This window comes from Corapipo altera, unplaced genomic scaffold (assembly GCF_003945725.1).
Source record: "Corapipo altera isolate COAL_440 unplaced genomic scaffold, ASM394572v1 61411, whole genome shotgun sequence".
Taxonomy (NCBI): Eukaryota; Metazoa; Chordata; class Aves; order Passeriformes; family Pipridae; genus Corapipo; species Corapipo altera.
Window position 1 is genome coordinate 7,900,171 of NW_020884875.1, and position 24,891 is coordinate 7,925,061.

The 24,891-nt window shown below is 38.2% G+C and overlaps 1 protein-coding gene across 3 annotated transcripts in view; it reads left to right on the forward strand.

Moving 5' to 3' along the window:
- The window catches only part of ZSWIM6 (zinc finger SWIM-type containing 6), a 110,080-nt gene that overhangs the window by 71,011 nt on the left and 14,178 nt on the right, over positions 1-24,891 (forward strand). For all 3 annotated transcript variants that reach the window (XM_027634687.1, XM_027634686.1, XM_027634688.1), the window contains 5 exons: positions 13,322-13,501; positions 15,001-15,177; positions 15,474-15,620; positions 18,479-18,625; positions 20,811-21,071. In XM_027634687.1, the coding sequence (XP_027490488.1) occupies positions 13,322-13,501; positions 15,001-15,177; positions 15,474-15,620; positions 18,479-18,625; positions 20,811-21,071 (912 nt within the window). The remainder of the gene's footprint in view (positions 1-13,321; positions 13,502-15,000; positions 15,178-15,473; positions 15,621-18,478; positions 18,626-20,810; positions 21,072-24,891) is intronic.

The following is a 24,891-nucleotide window of genomic DNA, read 5'->3' on the forward strand; positions in this document are numbered from 1 at the left end:
AAGACAATTGCAGTTGGAGAGGAAACATGGTATGAAAGAAGTACAATTCCAACAGGTTGTAAGTACTTTAGGATATAAAAGGAATAATGCAAAAAGTGGAAATGTAGCTGTACAACTGAGGCCGAATATATAAGCTGCTAGTGCTAAACTGGAAAGGTTAAGGAAGAAATCAATTCACAACTAGAGAAGTCCATTACTGAGTAGGAAAGGAGATCAAATAACAGAAGACTAACATGTTTACTGCTGCTTTAGGGGAAAGGTGACCAGAAAGATGACATAGTTGTATAATTAAGAGAAGAACACAGGATGAAATGGGAAAGGAATATTTAAACTGGTGAGGTCTGAGCACACTTGCTCTAAAGTGTTCCATAAACTGACTAATAAAGTTTTTAATTACTGCTCAGAAATTTTCAAAATCTGTCAGAATTTTGTCATAGAATGGTTTGGGTTGGAAGGGAGTATAAGGATCATCTAGTTCCAAGCCCTCTGACGTGGATAGGGACATCTTCCACTAGACAGTTTGCCATCCAACCTGGCCTTGAACACTTCCGAGGATGGGGTAACCACAACTTCTCTGGGCAGCCAGTTCCAGTGCCTCACTGCCCTCACAGTAAACAATTTTTTTCCCGATATCTAATTTAAACTTAATATTATAGCAGACAAAGCTCTGTCAGAGTCTAGATATAAGTGTAGCAAGCATTTCACTATGTCATTTTTATGATCCCTTGACTTGCTGGGAAATAACAGTTTTTGCCAAACGGGACACATGGCTAGCTGGACATACATGCAGCATCCCACCATACTGAAAACTGGAGGGTCTCATGCTTCATTGCTTATGTGGGTTAAGCTGGTAGGTGGTGAGAGGCAGAAATGTGTTCTTCACAACAATCTTAACACATGCTGTCAATAAACATAAAAGGTTTTGTTAAACTTTTGTATTGACTCCTATTGTTCCATAAGTTTCATATTAACATCATTTTCTTGACAGCACCTGTCTGAAGGTAGACGAGGTGGAATCTATCTGCTGCAGCATTGAATAAGCAATACTTTTGGATTAATTCAATTTAATTTACCTCTATTTAATCAGAATTCTAGATACCATTCCCAAAAAGCTGCAGTGGCACTGTCAGCCTCACCACTACCTGAGCTGCTGTATCTGCAGTCTGAGGCAGACTGTATTATTTCAGTCGTGAACTACTCTGTCACCTCTTAACAGTATCAGAGTATGTTGATCATGTACTGTGGTTTCAGTTGCAAATGTATTTCAATCACTTCATGTGTGCAGTAGGCAAAGGGTAGAACTTAAGTTGGTTCTTCCACCTCCAGATAGTGTTTGTTTTGCTAAAATGTCCATTTCTTCTTCCCACCAGTGCTTCCACTGGTGCTTAGCAAGTTCCCTCCAAAATGCTGTTAATTGAATGAATCTCTCCAGCTTCACTCCTATCTGATGTGAAAGTTACAAGCTTCTGCAGTGTTTTTGCTAGGATTTTACCTTGAGTTTCACTGTTTTCACATTAAACACGTCCCTTTTTCCGTGTGTAACCTGCATATCAAAACAAACAAACAAAAAAGAAAATAAAAAAGTGAATGTACTGAAATTGAGGGAGATTTTAAGGGAGACCAGATTTACAATAGGATACCGCAGAAGGAAAAGCACAAGGCCTTGGCAACATACAGTCTCTGCTCCTAATGGAAGAGGTAACTCAGACCTTGAGGTTTAAGGGAGTGATGGTATCGTTATGTTACAAAGTCATGTTTGCTTCCCTTCTTGTCATCTTCTAAGATGTCGGAGAACTAAAATATTAACAGAGGGAGTGAGACAGGCCTTTGCATACTTACCTTTTTGTATTATCGGTTCAGAGTAATCTGGGAGTGGCATATACGTATGTCTTTTAAAAAAGTGTTTTGTCTGTCCTCTCATTTATTTCACAAGTAAGTAGCAATTTAACATTGTAGTTATGGAGAATTTTAGGACATAAAAAGTATGTAAATATAAACTCTGTTTAATAAAGGTTTGCTTGCTTGCCCTAGTCTGCCAACTGCTAGGCATATGACCACTTTGTCAGTTCTATCTTGACATCGATTTTTAAGCATACTTAAATAACTTCAGCTTTGCTTCTTGACCGGGTCACTTGAGCCTTTCATTAGAACTTAACTGGTGCTTCCTGTCTGACATTGGGCATTGGCAAGGGTACTGGAAGGACACATTGAGCTCTGATCAGAGTTCTTGTTGAATTTTATGGTAAATTGTTTATTTCAGTAGAAGTCACATTGGGTTTGAATGTTTCAAGGTGTTGATTTGAAAACAACAACAACAAAAACCCCCACACCTAAACCAACAACAACAATAACAACAAAGCCCCCTAAAATAAACCATTGAAACCACCAGTCAAGACCCCTAAATGAAATACTTCAGTTCTAATATAAATCTGGCAATTTTTTAGTATAGACACTTGATTTCATAGGCAATTTACAATTCAAAAGCATCATATTAACAAAAAACACCTTGCACATAAGTAGGTAGTTGAGTTTTAAAACCTCTAGTTTGGGAATAAGAATATAATAACTATGCCCTTCAGCTTCATCTGTTGTACATCAAAGAACTGGATGAGCTAATTGCCACTTATGGAATACCAGAGGTATTCTATTGGAAGGATCAAGGTTGCAGGTCAGAGCTCTAAGGTTGCTTGTGTACTTTTCATACTAGAAGAATTTAGATGTAATTTCGGTGATGCACTAGTGAATGCTTCCAGTTTGCCACAGTGACACATGAATTCCACTTTGCAGAGTTTAGAGCAGAGTTTGAATTCTTCATGTTGTTGCTGTTTAAATGGTGTCTCTGTACATAATTTTCACATCCTGATCTTTAGTTGTTTGATTCTTGGTGACCATGGTTGAAAACTTCAGTATGTCATAGTGATTAATTATCCGAAACCCCTTGGTTTTGCCTTTTAATTAAATTGCATTGATAAGATGAGAAGATATGGAAATACACAGTGAATAATCGCTGATGCCTGTTGAGCTGAAATCTCTGGTTTAAGAGAAAGGTCAGTTAAACTTCTTTGTAGTCTAAGTGAAAAAAAATGGACCGTGAATCTTAGTACATCAAGAAGTTATTAATATTTATCCATGAAAAATTAAGTAAAAGTTGTTTGTTCTCTGCAAAAACGAAAATATTTCCTTAAAAAAGGGGGAAAAATTGACTTTGTGCCTCAGCCCAGGGATCATGATGGCTCCAAGGCTCTGCTTTGGAAGTAAATGTTGAGTACTGACAGATGCCAGACTTTGGGAAGAGACTATTTTGTCAGCAAATGGGATCTGCAAGTTAATTGGTGTTTTCTGCAGGCTTCTGGCTGTGAAATTAAATTGGAAGCCCTTTAGCCACATGGATAAAACAGGACCTGAATACAAATGGCACATGTCACCATCAGGGCCTGCTGTGAAACAATAGTGTTCCCATTTGAATACTGTACCATTACAGATCATTTAAATATGGGGATTACATTTAAACTAAAAGCCCCATTTGCCTCTTACTGCAATTTTAAAGTCCTCTTAGCTAAAGCTAAGTGACAAATTAAATGAAAAAAGTGCCCACATTTTTAAAGCTGTAGTGCAAAACAACCTTTTATTGCTTCTCAAGTGTCACGAATGAATCATTATACTTGTCAACCCTAAACCAAGCCATAATTGGAGCAACTACTGTTATCAAAGTGGGGCTGCTCTTGTGACAGCTTAGTAAAGCTGAAACTGTTAAATTAAATCCCAGATGTTTAATCTGATGAAAGTAGTCAGGTAGAAGAATCTAAGACAATCTGCTGCTTGATGGAATGACGGAGCCCAACACCATGTCAACATGTAGATTACCGGATCAGATTTTTTTTTTTTTCAGTGAACTGCCATTTTCAGTATCATCTTACTGCTTGCCTTCATGGTGAAGGAACTTCACCTAATTTGCATATTTCAAAACAAACATTTCTAGTAGATTTCCTCCATTTTGCTATGTAAGAACTCTTTAAGGGGAGGAGAGCTGGTTTCTTTAAATTGTGGAATAGTTTCTTGTGGAGTAGAAATATGATGGCTGTGTCATGGAGAAGACGCTGTGTCCAAAGGGCTCTTCGACAAGGCAGGACAGTGGATAAAATTGGAGGACGAGTTCTGGTTTTGCATCATGCTGATCCTGGTCTCTGTTGCTCATCTTATTTTATGATGTTGAGGAGAACTTAAGTGGTACTCTGTAGATTCAGAGTATGTGGTACATTCCGCATTTTAATGCGTAACCTTTTCCTGTCTACCTCAACCACCTATTGGCATCCAAAGCTTTTAAGCATAGGGACCTCTTACAATAGTGCAGTGAGCTTCATTCATACAATAAAGTTTTTTCCTAGTGATATGCTTAGAATCCTTTCTGTTATATACTAAATATACTCTAGCATACTAACTGAGCTGTTACTATAAAGATATTTCTTGAGTGGAATAACATGTCTTTGCTGTAGTAGTTCTAATAGTAGTTCTTCACTAGTACTTTGCCCTGTTACAGGTCTCTTTTTAAATGTTGAATCAGGCTGATGGTCTGTTTTGATTTCACACTTGCTGATATTTTTGCCATTTTCTGGATTAGAATGATAAATTTTTGTGTTAAAATTTGAACTAAAATATTATTTGACAAGGTCATATAGATATATTGATATAGAGAAATAGTACAATATATTTCCTGATGGATTATGCCTAAATTTTTATGAGTAGCATTTTGTTCCTCATCTAAACCTTAATTCTAAATGTTGAGTTTGAGCAAGGAATCATCATAGATTGATTTGCCAAGGGCAAACTAATAGTCAAGTGTTAAATAGTGCTATTTTTTTTATTTTAGTTTGGAAACTACTAGGAATTTTTCTGATAGAAGTTTTTATAGTCGTCTCTAGAAAACAGCAAATTTTCTTTTAACCTTAACTGAGTGTAACTATTTTCCATCTATATTTCTGTCTCAGGCATTCCTTTCCTTTGCAGTTAGAGAGACAAACTTGTATGAATGGGACATGCCAGCTGTTCTAAACAGATTATCTGTGGTTAGTACCTAAGTGGAGAGGGGAAAAGGACAAAAGCTGGGGTTGTTGCCAATATACCCCTAGAGAAATTCCTTCCTGATACCAGATTTGATGACTACTCCAGGGCTACCATGAAAAAGAATCGATAAACTTAAGCATTCATTACAGTTTTGTGCTCTAGTACCATTTTTCTGGAGCTACATGTTTCATGCAGTCCTTTTTAGAATCAACTTCTCCCCACATTTTGTGGTATTTAAAAAATGGTACAACAAGGGTCTTAAATTTCAAATCTGAGTGCCAAGTTTATATTCCTATTGTTATTTTATCATTGAATATCCTGAGTTATAATTGCATCATGTTCTGTCTTATAGCTAAGGAAAGTATCCATTAGTCAATTGCACATAGCGCATTTCTGGCCTGAAATACCCATTTCTGTGGGTAGCCCTGTAATTCAAAGGAGTTGTGATGCACCATTCTTGGAACCATTACCACTGGTCTTTCATCGTGGGACTTTCTGAGTAGAGTGGTAACTTACACATACTTGTGCCTTAAACTGTATCATATCCAGTAGGCTGTCTTTGCTTAATTGGTAGTTACTTTCATTTTGTTTAGTCTTAGCTGTCATGGTCTTATGAAACGTGTACTTTAGTTCACGTGCTTAGGGTTACACCTGCTTTTTCACAGAACAAGCTGTTAATATATGTCAGTGTCTTTGAATGATTTGTGCTTTTGGAGGCACTAAATTAACAGTACGTCAGAGCTAGCATCACAAGATAATTTTTGTGCTCTAAGGTCTGAGTTATGGATGACAACTTAAATTACTGTTATGGCCTTGCAGTGTCTCAGTTGTTCTGCCACCTGGGTCTGCCCAGTGAATAAAGCCAGGCTGCAGTTCTGCAAAGATGGATTTTGTCTGCATTTTCTGAGGACTGTTACGTTCCTCCTCCATTATGGACATTGCCATAATGGTATTTGAAATGAGGATGTATGAGGCCAGAATATGACAGAAGGCTTTGGTTGGTTGTGGGGTTTTCTGTTTGTTTTGTTGGATTTTTTTGTAATTTCACAGTATATTGTGAATTAGAAGGGACCTACAAGGATTGTGGAATCTAGCTCTTAAGTGAATGGCCCATATGGGGATCAAACACACAACGTGTGTGTTAATAGCACCTTGCTCTAACCAAATGAGCTAATCCTATGGCATTTATCAGATTTGAGAAATAGTGGTTACAGTAATTACTTTTGGTCTATAAACATAGTTTGAGGGGCTTATTTATTTTTAATATCATACAGAAAGTTACTTTTCCATTCAGTTCACTTGGATGGAAAGTACTTCAAATTTCTTTGAAACAGTTCTTGTAATTTTTATTCCGAAGATGTTGAACTGATTTACTTATAAATGTCCTAAAAAATTGTTGTGTAAGGAACTGGTACAAAACTCATTGCATCCCTGACTGTGGAATCACGTCTGCCAAGACTAAGGGCAGAGTTTTACTGTAAGCCAAGCTGGTTCTTAGCATTGGTTTTTTTCCTTCTTCTCATCCTTCATTTTTCATATTTCACTAATGCTAAGCTGCCACTTAATTTTCCAGTGCCACTTCTGATAAATACCGGAGCTAGAGAGAAGTGATAGATTCATGAGGAGGAATTACTGACTCTTCGCTAATTTCTGAGCTTTACTGTGGTTCAGCAATCTAGTGTTGTGATATTTTCCATTTTACTGTCTTGAATGGACACTGGAAAAATAAATTGAAAATTGGAAAAATAATTTAAAATGAAAAGTGCAAGAATCTCAATCTGCTTGGGTATGTCAAAGAGAGACAAAAGAAATGCTTTGTAATTTAAGATAACCTATGTAGACTAAAAATTAGATAGGGAAGACAATTCTTCTAAACGAACAAAAGGTAGCTAAAAGTTGTAGTTGGAGCTGGAGAAATTTAACTAAAAATAAGCTTAGAATTTTGGTTTGTTGTAGCCAGGCAGTAGACTGTCTAACCAGGAGCTGTGCTAGATTCTTGTATTAGAAGTTGTAATTCAAGTATACTGTTTTTGTAAAAACTCAACAATTGTGTTTGGGCTGGAAGATGGAAATGATTTGTGAAATGTTAGAGTATAAAGGAATTCAGACTAGACAATCAGAATTTGTTCCTCTGACCAGTTACAGTGCATTATTTACATTCTGTGAGCACAGTTGTGTCCATCATAATTCCCGCTATGTGAAGGGAGTGTTTTCACTTGCTCCACTTTTTTTTTTTTTTAAAGGAGAGATATTTTCATCCCTTTCTTTTATGAATATCTTATTTTGTTGGACAAACATCAAGTTTTGCAGTTTTGTATCTTCTTAAGAAAATTAGCTGGGAGAGAAATTCATTCCTATCAATCATAAATTTAGATAGAAATAGCTTAGTGCACTTATAGTTAGCAGTCACATTAACTTTTCTTCTGAAAATTGTTAGTCTCTGAAAATAGATGGTAACTTCTGAGAGTGTATTACTAAATAAAATATACATATTTTGGGCAGGAGCATACTTTTGTTCACCATCTGGCTGTAAACATTGGCAACTACTTAAAATTGTGAAGAATTACATTAAGATACTCATGGAGGACTATTTTTGTAATGTATGTGTTAGTATTAGCAGTGCTTTTACCTTCTGTTGATTGTAAACAAATGATTTAACAGTTTTGTAAATATGACTCAAGTTAATAATTTGCAGATTCTTTATACTTTCCTTTAGCTTTGTAGACTAATAGTCCATGCCTTGCTACAGCGGTTTGCTTATAGGGTACTGCAGATGCGTGTAGTAGGGTACTACTCTAATGAGCATGTGACAGATCCTAAGTGATCCCTTGGGGAGATAGTCATCTTAAACTATTACACTGTTAAACTGCACCTTTCAAACTAATTCCTATTCCTATATGAAACCCTTTGGTGGAATAGGCAGAGCGTCTGCAAGGATGCAGCAGTTTTTAAAACGTACTCAAAATGATGGAAGTGTGTGGTTGGTTTCTTTTTCCATTGTGCTAAAAATTGAAAACATAGGAAGAGAAAGCAGGAGGTTTTAGTTACCTGACACAGAGATCAGAGCATGTAGTTGCTGATAGCTGTTTCAGCCAAATACACATATGCCTTTAGCCCTTGGAGCAGCAGCAAGAGAGAAAGGAAAACCTAAGGAATTTGGCAATTTAATTTGTCTCTGTTTTAGTCCTCCACTCTGTCAAATACACACTCGGAGGTTAGTGTGTAGAGGGGCAGTGATTCCCTCTTGCCATCAGTGCTGCAGGTAATCTACTGCATTAGTCAGCCAGATAGTGTGAAATGCATGGGGAGTGATTAGACTATCATACACAATACAATCAGCATGAAGCACTTGTCAAGACCAATACATCAAACTTTAATTCAATAATAGAGTGAATTAGAGCAAAATGAAACATTCTGTTCTCCAAGAAACACAACACCCATAGAAAGCCTTTTTTTTCTGAAGGCTGAAGAGAGAAACCAGAATGCATTAAGGAATTTTTATGAATAAAATTGCAACTTGGATGCAACGGAATGCTGAGAATAGTTTTCCTTGAGGTTCTTATTGAAGAGAGAACAGCACTGAAGCACTTTGCCTGTCTTTACTATTGCATAAAAGCAACTGTTTAATTGGAGCATTCTCCAGTGGGACTTCTGATTATGTTTTGTTCTAATGGAGATCTCCCCAAACCTGGAGAAGGGCAGTGGCTTTGCCAGTTATTCTGAAGGCATTTCTCCTTCTCCTTGAGAGTCAGTAAATACCATACTGTACCTTCTTTAAGTTTTCTGAGTGGCTGTCCCAGTGAAAGTGGGTGTGTGTTTAAAATGCAGATGTAAACCATTTTAAAGTCCTTTGCTGACACTTCTACTTTAAAGAGTTCATAGGTTCTACCTGCTAGTATTGTTTCTCCTCTGGCACTTCCAGTGCTGGAAAATTATACCTTTGTAACAGAAATGATTAGTCTCAAATGGGGCACAGTGGCAAGTGTGCAGCAAGTACCGAGAAGCTGTTTTGTTTGCTGTGCAAAGGTAATGATCTTGATTACCTGGCTGCATTTTCTTTGAAATGGTCAAATGCTACTAATCTTATAGCTTAGTTTTTAAGAAATAGTTGTGCATTAATGGGAAGGGCAAAGAAGTATCGCAGTAGATGTGCATCTGTTTCTTGCTTATTTTAATTTTGAAAATGCATTGATTGGTCTAAAATATATTAAATGTAAAATTCCAAAGCGAAGGCCAAGTCTCAGCCATTGACTACACAGGTATGGTAAATGAGAACATGCTGACCTAAGCTCAGCTATACAGCATCCCTGACAAGAAAGCGTAATGTTCTAGGAAAAGCAGATTTCCTGGAAAGACTGTAATCCAACAGACAAACAGAATTGTATGCCAGGTCACTGGTCATGGTCCATGTCCTAGCACTTCACTGAAATTGTTTCCCTCACCACCTTCCCATTTACTGGGTCAAGAGTAAAATATAATTGGTTTTATGAAAAGTGAGAAATGTTTAATCACAGTCCTTGCACTTCTTTTAGCTTCATGAATGCATGAACGCACAGGATATGTGGTTATTATGACATCTACTTTTACAGTGACTTAATGCTTCTTAATGTTTTTCAGTTTGCATATTTAAATCCTGATCAATGTAAAGGCATGCGGTCCCTTTTTTCCCCACTAATTCAAAGGTATGGATGTCTCCTGAGAGAAATAAAAGCACTGATGTTCCTTTATATGAATAAGGAAGGCCTGCATTGTTAAAACAGTAATTTAACCTTTTTTTTTTCTTTTGGGTGGTGTGACCAATACTAAAGATGAATGACAACTGAGCATTTTCAAAAGGAGGTCTGTCTGAACCAAAGGTCTGTTTTGGCAAAGGTGGCTTTTACCAAGTCAAGAAGATTAGTGTTGAGTCAAAATAGGCAATTCCTCACTGCAATGTGACAGCTGTAATACTCATTCTCTTGTGAAATTATTGCCAAATTGCAGTTGCAGTATGTCTTACTTTCCTATTATTTTGTGGGAAATTTTTTTTGTGTTGAATTATGATCATTTTGCCACTGTGCTGTGAGGAGTTTTGTATTGGAAAGATGTAGGTTCGAGTTAAGGGGTCCAAATACAAACTTTATTTCTGGTTTTGTAGCATGCAGTTTGGGGTGGAGGGAAGATGTGTCAGCCTGCTGAGAAACCAGTATGAAAAAACACCTGGTGAAAAACACCTGGAGACAGGAAGAAGAGTGTGAGCTGTGTTGAGAGAGAAAAATAGTCTGTAAACACAAATACTTCCTCTGGATTTTTGGTGTCTCTTTTTTATTTTATGAGACATTTGTTCATATTGCATGTGGCATTGGTGACATCATTAAACGTAGTCAAATATGTAAACTTAAGAATGCTAGGAGTGTGTTTTGGGTAAATTCTTTGGAACATAGGCTGTTGCCAACAGCAGTTTCTAAGCTGAAGACCGTGGAAATTGATTCAGATACCTTTCTTGCAAATTAGGAAATAGCTGCCAAATATTCTCCATAGACCTTATCTGTACTAAGGGGTAGTAAGCATGATCAGCAGTTTCCCTGTACAGGAGCCATTTTGATAGAGTGTCTCTTGTTTGAGGCCAGTGTAAGCCTCCAGGTTGGTGGTGGCATTTAAGAGCCAGCTCAGGGGGACTTCCACTGACCAGCATCAGAGTCAAATAGGAAGAATATCCTCCAGGTTCCTGCCAGTTGGCGTGTGATAAAAGTCTGGGCACAAGCAAATGTTTTCCTCAAACTTTTCAATACTAGGAGCAGGACAGGAACCAGTGAATCGAAAGAGCCGGAATGTAGCAGATGTTAGGGGAGGGGGAAGGTGTTTAGGGATCAGGAGTTGGAAGAAATATGAGTACAGGCAAATGCACCACACTTGGAGGCAGTGGGGAAGATAAGGGAAAAAAAATCACACTAAACTCCCCCACCAAAAAACAAACCAACTGAAAAGACCTGAAATGCAAATAGACTGAAAAGCGTGGGGTCATTGGCATTATGCATCCTTCTCACAGATATTAGGCTTTGTAGCACTGCAGGAGCTGAGCCTGAGGCTCTTTTTGTTCCCTTTTCTTCTCCTGGGGGAGTTTTGTCTTACAGTCCTCTTCCTGCAGGATTCGGGCAGCCATGGAAACTGTACAAGATCTCAGATGTGCTTGCAGCTTTCTCTGAAGTCATTGAGAGCATGGTGCAGTTGAACTCTGTTGAAATTTTAAGTCGTTTGTGTGGGGTTTGTTTGAAATACACTTGTCCTTGTGCTTCATTTACGTAAAAATAGCCTGGGCTTCAGAGGCAATGGCTTCTAACAATGTAGTTAGGCTTGACATCGTTTTCCACTTTAAACCACAGAAGTTTTTAAAGAATTTCGATACTTTGGGTTCTGTTTGCCCTCTCCTGCCTCATAGATGTGTCCTGTGCGTAGTGGAGCTTCTGAAGGAGGCAGGTGAATTCTTTTGCCTCTAGTGGTGTTTCTGAGATGTGGAAAAAGAAAAGGCCACTCTTCTTTTTTTTTTTTTAGGGGTATAGTGGACTCAGTAGTGAGTGTTCTGCCTTGCTGGATGATTGAAATACTTAACCAGATGTGATTATGATATTCTACTTTGCTTTTCCTTCAGTCTGAAAACACTGGGAATCTAGTTACAGATTTATTAGATGCTGAGACGTAAAGTGTCTCTGTAGTGCCCTCAAGTGATACTTGATTTTGAAAATAAATAAGCAGTCGCACCTTAACTATTTCCTAAGGCTTTCTAATGTACCTCATCTTCTGCTTCGTTTTGCAGATTGCAAGAAAGGTAGTTGTACTGAATCATTGATGCTTAATAAGAACCAGTTGTAATTTGACTTGTTTTGGAGGGTGAAGTGTGCTGGCAAGTGTGTCTAAAGAAAACCAGATGATTTTATTTTTAAAAATTGGCCTTATTGACTCCCATGGCAAGTTTCAGACGCTTAAATCCGAAACCCAGAACAATTGCTGTACAGTATTTAACTAGTGTGCAGTAATAAACTGCAATAATATAGTCTCTCTCTGTTCTGAACTGTAACATATCATATTTTGTTGTGGTTTTCAGATTTTTTTAATATTAATTCCCCATTCCACATTGGTCTTGAATAGCAGGAGACTTGTAACCTTAAGGATCAAGCTGTTACTCCTATGCTGTGGCTTACCTGAGTTACTTTAGGAATGAATATGATGTAATAGCCTGGTCCCTGGGTATCCGTTTTGCATTCTTAGCAAGAGAGTCCTTGAATATGAGAATTTTACTTTCCTAGAAGAACCAACTGCGTTTTTGTTCGCTCTCTTTTTTTTTTAGCCTGTCATGAGGATTGCATAGTCTAAGCATATTCTCACAATCTCTTGTAGTGTATAAGGTGCATTCTTAATGAGCACATGGACTGTTGCAAAACAGTACTTTCAGATGACTTCATGCTTCTGTCGAAGTTCAAGCTGATGAAGGGACAGCTGATTTAGAGAAAAATCTTTGCATTTGAAAATTGCCACTAGACACCCTAAGGGTATTTATACCTGCCATGCTATATAGTCTCGGGGAGATGTTTCCAAAGTGGTGGTACGTGTGATATGTCAGCACAAATTAGTTTTGCCTTAGAACTCCCTAAACAGAACGAATTTTCTACTGTAACAAAATTACTGAAGTACTTGCAGTAAAAATGTCTTATTCCTATCAAACTGCACAAAACTCGTGTTTGAGATCTAGATGTGTTTGAGAATGGGTTACATCATCAGGAGTACTTCTGATGGATTCTGAGTGTGGAAGTATGTGTTTATGAAATATATGTCTTACTAATGTACTTCTTTGGTTCCTATAAGATGAAGCTGGAAGATAGATAATTCTCATTCATAGAAAACCCCTTCTGATACAAAAATTAGTAGGAAAACTTGGTTAATGTTCTTCTGTAACTTTATGTGGATTCTTTTTTGCCTTTTACTGATGTTCCTGTCTGATGACTCATACATTGGGAACTCTGGATGTCTAATACAAAAATCCTACTAATGCCTCTTAATTGAGAAGGCTGACTTGGTACCATCTTTCAGCTTTTTCAGATTGACCACACTAGCCTCAAGCACCTGCATGGGGAATTACCAGTCTGCCTGGTGTTAAGTGTAGCTGGGAAGCAAACAGGGTAACCTTTGAGGGGAGAGAAAGTATATGGTCTGTAAGTTTGCAATTAGTCACAGGCTGCTGCATTTTTAGTAGAAAACATAATTTAGTGGTTTTTTTTTAAATCAGGTGCTCTGTGGATGTGTATAGTCTTAAATCCCCACTGCAAGTTGGAGCAGAAGTCCAGTTGGCTAAAACAACTGAAAAAATGGAACAGTGTAGATGTTTGTCCCTGGGAAGATGGAAGCCATGGAAACGAGCTACCCAATTTAACCAATGCTTCGCCTCAGGGTGCAAATGCCAACCAAGGTGAGCCTAAACATATGCACCGACTGCAACATGCAATATAACCTCTATCTTATATACTCTAGCTTTGCAGAATTCAGCACTCTTTCCTAGGACAAATAACTTTCTTGTTGAGGACTGACCAGGCAAAATTAGTTTTACTGATACTGTCTTTGCAGAAGAACAAATAAGGGGGTTTTTTATTGTACCGGGGCTGCAACATTTTCAAAGCAAGCATTTGTGTTTAGTTAAGTCTTCTAACTTTTCACTTGATGCTTCTAAATATTGTTGCATAAAAATTGGATGTCTTTGAAGTATGTTGTGTAACAACATGTTTCTTTGCTTGACTATAATCTCATATTCCTTCTGGTGTTGGGGTTTTTGTTTAATTTGTTGTTACAAAGCCTTGATAGCTATTTAAAGAGAGATCTGTTGAAACTACATTAATCTTGTATGTGAGAAACTAAAGCAGCTGTCCATGGGATGTGCTCTGTATCTGTCATCTGCATTGCCAGGTGCATGGAGGATGTGGAAGCAGTGCTGCCATCTTGGAGGACATGTCTTTTTTTACTCAATATCATGCTTTCTAACCTAAAATGTGATTATCAAGTCTAACAGAAGCTTTGTACAATCCTCTTCAAGCAAAGATGGCTATTTTGCTAATAACTAGACAAAGTGCAGGATATTTACTGAGGAAAAAACCCTCATAATCCTCAAAACCCTCAGTATTGATGACAGATTTGCACTTAGTTCGTTTTTTCTTGTTTCTTTTACTTGGAAGATTACCTCTGAAAGAAAAAGCTTGGTTCATTATTAAATCTCACGCCAGCCAGGGACATAAAAGTTCATTCAGCAAGTGACTGCTTACAGAGGTATTTTGCTTCCTCATGATGTTCAGACTAATGTGGGCAGGCTAGTGGTAATTTTCACATAGCTTCTCAATGTTCATAGACATAGTGCCTTGTTAGTAGAGAAATTTTGCCATAGGAGGATGTCCAGTAAGGACTATGTCAGTCCTATAGCTTCACTACCTCACTGTATTAACAGTGTTTGTATATGTTCATGACAAACAAAGTTATACAAGTGCTCAAAGTTAATGTCACTTCTCAAAGCGAAAAACTACAGTCTTTTTTACAGTTTATTCATCCCTCATCTTGACAGCTCTGGGTCTGAGGAGAAAAACTGGTGATGCTTGAGTGCTGTATATCTAGTTTGTTTTTAGGGGAGTTTGTACATGCTGTTGAATGTCCTTCACCTCTGTTGGTTCTCTCTGCAAAGTCCTGTTTATCATCAGCTGTGCTGGTTTCTAGATCTCTCTCTGAATGTAAATGAATGGCACACACATCGTCTGAGCAATGGGTATTAATAGGATGTGAAATGTCATCTGGTGGAGAGGGGGGCAAGACAGACTGCCATCAGCTGGGGTTTGGTGAATAGGCAGGAGACAAGAGTACTGTGAATGAATGATTCACATATGAATGAATAAAAGCTGATGCAGCTTTCTGAACTTGTGAAAATGACAGATTCATCCAACAGACCACATCGGACAGTGTTTACTCGAGCCATTGAGGCGTGTGATCTGCACTGGCAGGATCTGCACTTACAGCACATTATCAGCAGTGACCTATACACCAACTACTGTTACCATGACGACACTGAAAACTTGCTCTTTGACTCTCAGGGGTGGCCCCTCTGGCATGGTAAGTAGCTAAACCGGAAAGACGTTTCCATGACTTGCTGCTTTGTTCATTTTCTATGGCATTATTTTGGGAGGGGGAGGTGGTTGGGAGATGAATGAAGAGCCTGGCAAAAAGAACAGAGGCTCCCTTGAAATGCTGGCTCAGAAGTAGTCCTTTAAGTGTCTCTTGCATAGTTTTAAAAACAAAACAAAACAGGAAAAAAATAAACAAAAAAAAGCCCTTTCGAGTAACCTAGCAAAACAGGCCACTGCAAATATGGAAGCATTGCTGTTCCTGAATTATTTTCTCTGCTTTAGAACATGTTCCTACAGCCTGTGCGAGGGTGGATGCACTACGATCTCATGGATATCCACGAGAAGCACTGAGGCTAGCAATAGCTATTGTTAATACACTGAGAAGGCAGCAACAGAAACAGCTGGAAATGTTCCGGACTCAGAAGAAAGGTAAGTGTGGGGAAGAGAAGGGCAGAGGGCATGCAAGTGGGCAGTAACACCAGACAGGAACTTCACATGAGGAAACTGGTTTTGAAACTGAAGTGAATGAGGTGACTTTTAACTCTTTGGTTCAGATAGTGGTAATGTCACATTCTGAATGTCAGATTTTCTTGCAGCTGTGTTGTGAGCTGTGCAGGGCTCTGTTCAGCCTTCTGCAATATATGTGGTATGATGAGGCCTTTATCCCAGTCAGGGGTTTTGGTTACAAAGTGAAAATAGACACGCTTTGTAATTTACAGGCTTTTGAACAGAACTTTGCATTTGGTGTGTCAGGTGTTTAATTTTTCTCTCTCTGACATAAAATTTTGCTGAACTCTATATTCTGAGGTGTAAACCTGAAGTGGACATTGAAGGTAACAATGAGGCAAAATCTGCACTACAGAAATTCATCAAATTTGGCAGTGTGTTCCAAGAGAATATCTTCTAATGCTTACAATTTCAGTGTTTCTGAATAGAGGGGATTGGTGGTTTTTTGGCTGGTTGGTTCATTGTTTTTGGTTTTGAAATGCTGTTTTTTATAAAATATTTTGTAGTGTTTCTCTGATCACTACCCTTGGATTTTTTGAAGGAATGTTCTCCTTCAGATACAGTTTCTGTCATGTGATGCTTTCAACCCAAAATAATCCTGCACTGAACTTTTTTAGTTTGAAGTGGCAGTGAAGAAGGGAATGGCTTTGTGGTGGAAGAATGCACAAGAAAAATTAGAATTCCTTTCTCAGCTGCTACAATAATCCCTTTATTCAAATTTTATTTTACCTTTTCTTTTCTACTCTTAAATATGTATATGCTCATGCATTGTAGGTAAAAATACCAGTGTGAAGTCATATGTGTAAATTTTTGAGTGTGTGTTCAGATGTTTTCCCAGAAATAAGTATTTAGAAGACAAGGTATACACCTAGCTGAAAAAAATTTAGCTGCAGTTCCTATGTGTCTCCATATTTTTTTCCCATGGTACTCAAGGAAGAAGGTTTTCTTTGAGCACTGTTTTTGGTAAGAAGAGAGATGTCTATGTCTGTGTGTTCGTACCTGTGGCAGGTGCGATGGGTCTGTTGCAAGTTGTGTGCTGGGTTAATACTGCTCCTCTTCATTCCCAGTTGCTAATGCAGCATGTATGCATTCAATACTTGTGTTAATTTCCTTTCCCTGTGAGCAGTTTCTCTAGCTATTATAAATAAAAAATGGAACACATGAAATGTGAACCGTCCTGCCTCAAAACAAAGAAGTTTGTTGTTTCTGTGTTGTCACTCAGTGCTTTTTTATTTTTTACACTCAAGTAGAATTTTTAAAAGATGCTCTTTTTATACTGCAAAATGTGCTGGTCTTCTCTATAACCAGGTGAAGTCTACAGCAACAGCCCAGTTTTAGGGTTCAGTTCAACAAACTCCACATCCCTCTTCTTAGCTTTTATTCATGTGACTGATCTGACATCCATGGAAGCACTTGTGTGATTTAAAGTTAAATGTCTCTGAATAGAGAACTGAAGTCTTTGGTTGACATAACACAAGTGAAGGTCATAAGTAGGCACAATAGAATAAATAAAACATAGGTGAGTCAGTAAGAAGTCACTCTGATTAATCCTTTTTGGTAATACAATTGTTTCTGCCTGTCATCTTTTGTATGTGCTATTTCTAAGTAAGACAGTGATTTACCCGTTTGTTTTTCATAGTCCATACCAGTGGATTCTTTAAAAAAAACCCTACCTTCCTGACAAGTATGTCTGTGATTCATTTTGTAGCCCCACACATTTAATAGGCAGGAGCAGGACTTAAAAGCTCTGTGATAGCAACATATGGTTACTCAGAAATATGACATTTCATGAACAAGATAGAGTGGAGGCAGATACAAGTGTGACAGGCAGAGAAGCTGAGCATCCATAAAGACTTGTATACAGTTTTTAAACTGTCACCCATGATGCTTCTGACCTCTCATAGTTCCATTGTGTCTGTGTGTCTAGGAGGAAAAAAGTTGGGAGTTAAAGGGGAGCTGTTGCCATAGGATTCTTAATGAAAAAAAGATTTGGAGAATCTCTGATTTGTTACCACAGTCATGCTTCCTCCAATTCACTGCACATAACAATTTTTTTCATGTTCTAAGCAAATGATGGGTGAGGGCTACAGAACAAACTATCTGTAAAGGTATTTGTGGACTAAAATTTTAAAATGACCAGAAATACATCTTATCCAATCAAAGGACAGGCTTTTTTCTTGTGTACCTCATTTAAACATTTGATTTTGTTTTTTTTTGAAGTAGCTGTCATCCTCAGTTTAGTGAACTTTTATATACATATATATATATGTATAAATAAATATAAATAAATAGATCTAGGGTAAGCTCATAATTTATGAAATTGGGTCATATTTTAGAATATTTTCTTTTTTTCAGTTCTATCAGATTATCTTAAAATGTAAAAGTGGTACTGTATCATTTTGAGTGAGGAAATAGTTGTGAATATTCTACTAAAAAAAAAATCTTAGTTGTAGTTCTTCAACAGACATTTTAAGAAGAGTTCCTGGTATCAAGGAAGAGATTTCAAGAGACATTGCAGTCGAAATTTTTAACACTGCTAGTGCTCAAAACGTTTGGCTTCTGTTCTTTCTCTTTTTTTTTATTTCATCTTTTACATATTCACAAAGGGCAGTGAGGCAGTGAATTCACGCTGAAAGATACTACTTTCTATGCAGAAGCTAGTGGAAATACTTTGAATTCTGTACTGAGAGCATTTCAAGCAGTTTTACTTGCATAACTGTTCTGAGAGGCTAATGTAAGCTCTCTTTCCCTTCCTCCTCCCTGCATGTTTTCTGTCACAGAACTTCTCCACAGAGGAGTAACCTCAGTAACGAATCTTGAAGGTTGGGTGGGACACCCTTTGGACCCCATTGGCACCCTTTTCAGTAGCCTGATGGAAGCCTCTAGGGTGGATGATGAGGGCTTCCATGGATTCTCGGACTTCACGGGTAAGGCCAAGCAAAGGGAGCAATCTTCTATATGTCTTCATTTACCAGAGATGTTTTTCTGTTTTGCCTTTTTGAATCAGCTTCAAAGCCACTGTTTTTATAGAATAAGAACTCACATTTGCATTCCTTAGGAAAACACAAGGGAGAGAAAATGTTTGAAGTAAACTAAGAAAGCACTTAAAAATTACCGGTTACTCATTCTTGAGGGCAATTCTGTATTTCACACTTGAAATAAAACCAAATAAGACTTTATAGCACCAGTCCTCTCCACATACATTGCTCTGTCCTCTTTCTGAGAAATTGCAGGAAATCACAGGGTCACAGAGTTGCTGAGGTTGGAAGGCAGCTCTGGACATCATCTAGTCCACTTGGTCTGCTCGTAGCAGGGTTACCTAGAGAGCACATTGCCCAGGTCTGTGTTCGGTTGGGTTTTGAATAGCTTCAAGAGTGAAGACTGTACAACCTTCCTGGGCAACCTCCTGCAGTGTTCAACTACCCTCATAGTAAAAAAGTGTTTTCTTGTGCTCAGATGGAATTTCCTGTATTTCAGTTTGTGCCTATTGCCTCTTGTCCTGTCACAGGATACCACTGAGAAGAGTCTGGCACTGTCTTCTTTACATTCTCCCATCAGATATTTATACAGTTTGGTAAGATCCTCCTGAGCCTTCTCTTTTCCAGGCTAAATAATCCCACGTGTCTCACTCTCATTGTATGAGAGGGCTACAGTCCTTTAGTTACCTTTGTGTTCCCGCACTGGATCTACTCCAGAATGCCCATCTACTGGGGAGCCCACAACTGGACACAGCACTCCAGATGTGGGCTCAGTCACTAGTGCTGAGAAGATGGGCAGGATTCATTCCCGCAGCCTGCTGGCAACAGCCCTGGATGTTATTGGACTTCTTAGCTATAGTGTACATAATGCTTCAAAACAATGACAAAACACTTAAAATTGATCACAAACATAGTCTATAAATGACAGGAGTTAGAAAGTAGTCTTGCTATATCCATACGTGATTTAGGATAGGAATAGGATGTGTACACCCATTTTGATTTCAGTATTTGCTTCCCAGGAGTTTAACTGATTAATTCCTTATTCTCAGTCTCTTTCCACCTTTGGGGTAGCTTCTTAACACCACTTGTGTGGATAGAAACTGGATTCATCCCTTTACCTGCAGCTCTTTTATATATATATCAACAATCTTCTTGGGGCTTTACCTAAAAACTCCTTTTATTCAATTAGATTTTCTTCAATAAATTTCTAATCTCCTATCCACCGATTCTGGAAGAACTTTTAATTAAAAAAAATGGAAGTTAGATTCTCTGCAATTATAAAAAAAACAAAGCAACCCCATGAAACAAAAACACTGTGTGTTGAAAAGTAACTTCTGCACACGCATGTCCAATCTTCCAGATGCATTCAGCCTTTGCATTTGCTGCAGTTGCCCATCTCCTTACATCTGACAATTATAACTTTATGTTTCCAAATTAGATTGTAAAGTGCTACAGGCTGGAATAGAGTTTTGTCATATGCTGTCTGTGAAGTGCCAAATGAATTGGTAGCACCCTTTAAAGCAATTTATGGCTTGGCCTGTGTGGAATTTGCTTGTAATTGATACTAAAAGTAGGGCTTCTAATGTTAATAGTATGCATTTTTATCAGAAACACTACTGTAACAAATTAAAAGCCTGAAAGGAGTGCTAGCAAACAGAGGATACTTTAAAGATGTGGAGTTCCCAGGCCTGTTGTATTTGCACAATTCTAATAGCTTCAACTGAAATCTGTACAGGCATATGAGCACCTTTCCCTTCCTCTTACACATCAAGGCTTTAAGGAAATACTGAAGTGGGTGGGGAAAGAAATTGAAGTGGATCTTCCAATTTTGACCTCATTAACACAAAACTAGAGGAACTGCCTTTCTCTAAATTGTGCAGTTTAAAAATAAAAACTTATGCTTTTACTTGAGTGGGTTATTTGAAACCTTTTTCTTTCCTTTTTCTTTGTGTATTTCTGCCACATGGAATCAGATGACATATTTTAGATTGGATTTTGAGACTGTGCTAGTAATTTAAATAATTTTTAAAAATTGATACTACCAGAGGAAGCATTTGTATATGTAGCATTATAGGCAGATCATGGGTTAGAATGGTTTGCTGATATGTTTTTCTTTCTGTGTCACCCCTTACAGAGAACATGGGGCAATGCAAATCTCTGGAGTACCAGCACCTGCCTGCTCACAAGTTCTTAGAAGAAGGGGAATCTTATTTAATGCTGGCCGTGGAAGTAGCATTGATAGGGCTGGGACAGCAACGAATAATGCCTGATGGCTTGTATGCACAAGAGAAGGTTTGTCGAAATGAGGAGCAGCTCATTTCTAAGCTACAGGAAATTGAATTGGATGATACTCTGGTGAAGATTTTTCGAAAACAAGCAGTCTTCCTATTAGAAGGTAGCTGAATATAGATGCTAACTGCTCCTTGAAACTGTCTCCCCTTATACAAGCACACAGAAATAGTGTTCCTGTGTAAACTGCCTTACATGTTTCAGGTGTTTTTTTTACTTAGAACTCCAGGAAAATATATTTTCAGATCTCTTATGAAAATCAGACATACTTTAGATGTTGCATGACTGTAGAGATAAGGCATGTATTAACCTGTAAACCTTTTGTTTTAATTTTGATTCTTTACATTTGTTGTGTGTCATAATCTTAATAACCTCATTATACAATCCAGGCTCACTATTATAGAATCCAGGCATCAGTTATTAACAGTTCCCAGGTAGCAAAATTCTAGGTATTCCTTGTATCCTGAACAAGGGACCAGACTGGCAGCTTTGTAAATGTATGAAGATTTTTACCTCTGTTCCCAAGTGAAGAGTTCAGAAATTTCACTTAGAATTGCTGAGAGAGAAATGTAACTTTTTTTTTGTGGCAGTTAGAAAAATTACTTGCCTTTGAAGTTTGTATCATATATGAGAATTGAAATATGCGTTAAAGTACTGAGGCTTTAGACCTGGTCTTGTTACTAAGCTGTGACCAAGACAATTCGTGTTTGGGAATTCGCTAGCGTTGCAATAAAATCTGTACATAGAAGTGCATACTTTTGCCTTAACTTTCAAAAAGTCTTAATATGTAGCGCTTAAGCCTCACATTCAGATAGTAGTTTCATGGGTTCTGAGGTTGTCTTTCTGGTTTTTGTTTTTTTAAATGGAAGAAAAAGCTTTAAAGGAACCAGGTAGCCAAAGGGATGGTCCAGGTTTTTGAGTGCCTGCTCAAGGGGTGGAGGGAAGTGTGGTACTGCTCTAGGTAAGTTGTGAAATTGTTACAAAGTATTCAGGTTTGCTTTCTTTTTTGTAAGTTGTTACTCTTTTAAAACTTCCTCTTTTGTGGAAGAAGTGCAGTATGTTGCTTAGGGTTCTCAGCTGTAAGTCACTATTTTTGCCCAGATTGTTAAAGACTTCTGCCATTGGAAATGGTAGAAAAGCTACACCATAGGGGGAGTTTCTGTCACAGTGTGGCTGTACTGCTGCGTTATGACCTTTGGACAAGAACTGCTGCTGTCTAGATCGAGCTATTAACTACCATGCAGGATTCCTGTGTATTATAGAATCAATTTGCTGCATCTATTTACTGGTAAGGATGCTTTAGGAGGAAAAGACAGAATTTCTCTGATATATTCTGTGATAACTGAATCAGTTTACAGCTTTGATCACTGGAATTCTTCTAATATTTACTTAGGGTAGTAAAGAAGTGATCATAGCAGGAAATCTGCTAATATTTGGCTGTTGCAAGTAGTGTGCAACAATGGTCTTGCATTAGTGTGTGATGAGAAATCTGGCTTTTCTGCAGTAGTTTGGTTGACTCCATGTTAGGCAGAAACCGACAGCCCAGACGGAGGAAAAGCTGTGCAGTGATTTAAGAGGCTAATTATATCAATTGTAGGTTTTTAGTAGAAGTCCTACAAATACAGTAAGGAAAACTTAATCCAATATTAAGCTGATTTCTGTGCTATTAATGCAAATTAGTGCATGTTGTATGTAGCTACCACTTGAGTGCGTGGGAAAGCAGAACATTAGGCTGTTTTGCAAGAACTGTTCTAACTTTTTGCTTGACTGCTAAGTTAATGGCAGAATATATTTTCATATAAATGCTTTGTCTTGTATTCTTTGTGTCCTAACTGAGTTTCTGACCTCACCACCAACTGGCAAACATACATGAGACAGCTCCTTTCATTCAAGCAATGCCAACTTGTTTTGAATGGCTTTCAGCTTCATTTTAAATGATTATGAGACACACTGTCACCTACTAAATCTTCATTGACATTTCCTTTGTAATCAGCCCTGGCCTTCAGAAATGCCCACCTGTGGAGCTCAGAATTTTTTCATGCCTAGTGATTTTTTTATTCTTGCAAGTTTTTCTAAAGCATCAGTCAAAAACATTGCTGAAACAGCTTGGCTGTTTCTCCTCATCTGCTTCAGTGTAGAGTAAGGGCATGTTAGTTTGAACTGCTGCTGGAAGCAGTTTAAATGCCACATGTGACTCCACAGTGAAAAAGTGAGTTCACACGGCTGGCCATCCATCCATCCATCCATCCATGCATCCAAGTGTGGTGGGTTGGAGTCTCTAGTAGAAGCTGTAGTAACTTCTAGGACTGCTGGATGCTATCTGTGCAATAATAGTCCACTAATACTTGATATATGATTCTCAGTCTGTATCTTGCAACATTTTAATGCCCAAATCTCTTGTCACTAAAATCAAAAACTGTTTGACACAGTTTTCCTCTTAATAGAAATAACAGTCTTAAGTTTGCAGGAAAAATATGGAAATGGGATTCAAATGTGCTATGAACATTTAGAACTTTGCAAATAAATAGTTGAATTTAACTGTGGTGGTGTTGTCAATCCTAATACTGCTGTCATGAAGTTGAAATCTATATTCACTGAGTGAGAAAAAGCCATTGCCTCAACAATGGGGGTAGTTTTCCCACAAAAAATAGAATTTTTAAGATCATGTGACTATAATGAACAAACAGAACCGAAGTGGACTTTGATGGACAATCTGATCTAGCATTCTCTGAATCACAGAATTGTTCAGGTTGGAAAAGACTTATAAGATAATCGAGTCCTGCCATTAACCCAGCACCACAGTGGTCACCATTAAACCATGTCCCCAGGTGACACGTTCACGCTTCTATTGAATACATTCTAGGATGGTGATTCCACTACTTCCCTGGACAGCCTGTTCCAATGCCTGATTACCCTTTCAGTTAAGAAGTTTTTCCTAATATCCAATCTAAATCTCCCCAGCCCTTGTTACTTCGGAGAAGAGCCCAACCTCCATCTGGCTGGTGAAACTTCCTTTCAGGTAGCTGTAGAGACCGATATAGTCTCCCCTAAGCCTCCTTTTCTCCAGGCTAAATAGTTCCCTCAGCTGCTCCTCACAGGACTTGTGCTCCAGGCCCTTCACCAGCACCTCAATGTCTTTCTTGTAGTGAGGAGCCCAGAACTGGACACAGGACTTGAGGTGCATCCTCACCAGTAACCAGTACAGAGGGACAATCACTACCCTGGTCCTGATGGCCAAGTCAGAATGCCACTGGCCTTCTTGACCACCTGGGCACACTGCAGGCTCATGTTCAGCTACTGTTGACCAGCATCTCCAGATCCTTTTCCACTGGGCAGCTTTCCAGTTACTCTTCCCCAAGCCTGTAGCACTACCTGGGGTTGTTGTGATCCAAGGGCAAGATACAGGACTTGGGTCACAACTTGACCAAGTCCAGACCAAACAGTTATTTAAATGCTTGATGTCAAGTGAGATATTTGAGGGATCAGGTGCTGCTATGGTGATTGGTCATGTAACTTTAATTAAAGATATGTTTCTACTGTAATCAGTCTTTTTTTTCTTGGTGAATTTGTGATAAAGCAGTCACACATTAATGGGGTGCATAGGCATTGAAGCGCACAATGAGGAGGCAAAGCTGGGATTATGACTCTCTACTTATGCATACCACAGGCTGCTGAATTAGCCTTGTGGTGCACTATAACCATTCTGTCATTCGTACGAGCACTCATAGTGTGCCTAATACTATACAATTTGTAGTCTGTCTTGTTTTCTCAAAGGTATTTATGGTATATAACCATAAATAACCATATATAACCATATAACCATGGTATTTAACATACATTGAATTTATATATTTCACTGAAAATAGCAATATAACTTTAACTTTTTAAAGCAAACTCTCTCTTTGGATACCAGTTCTAACTGAAGG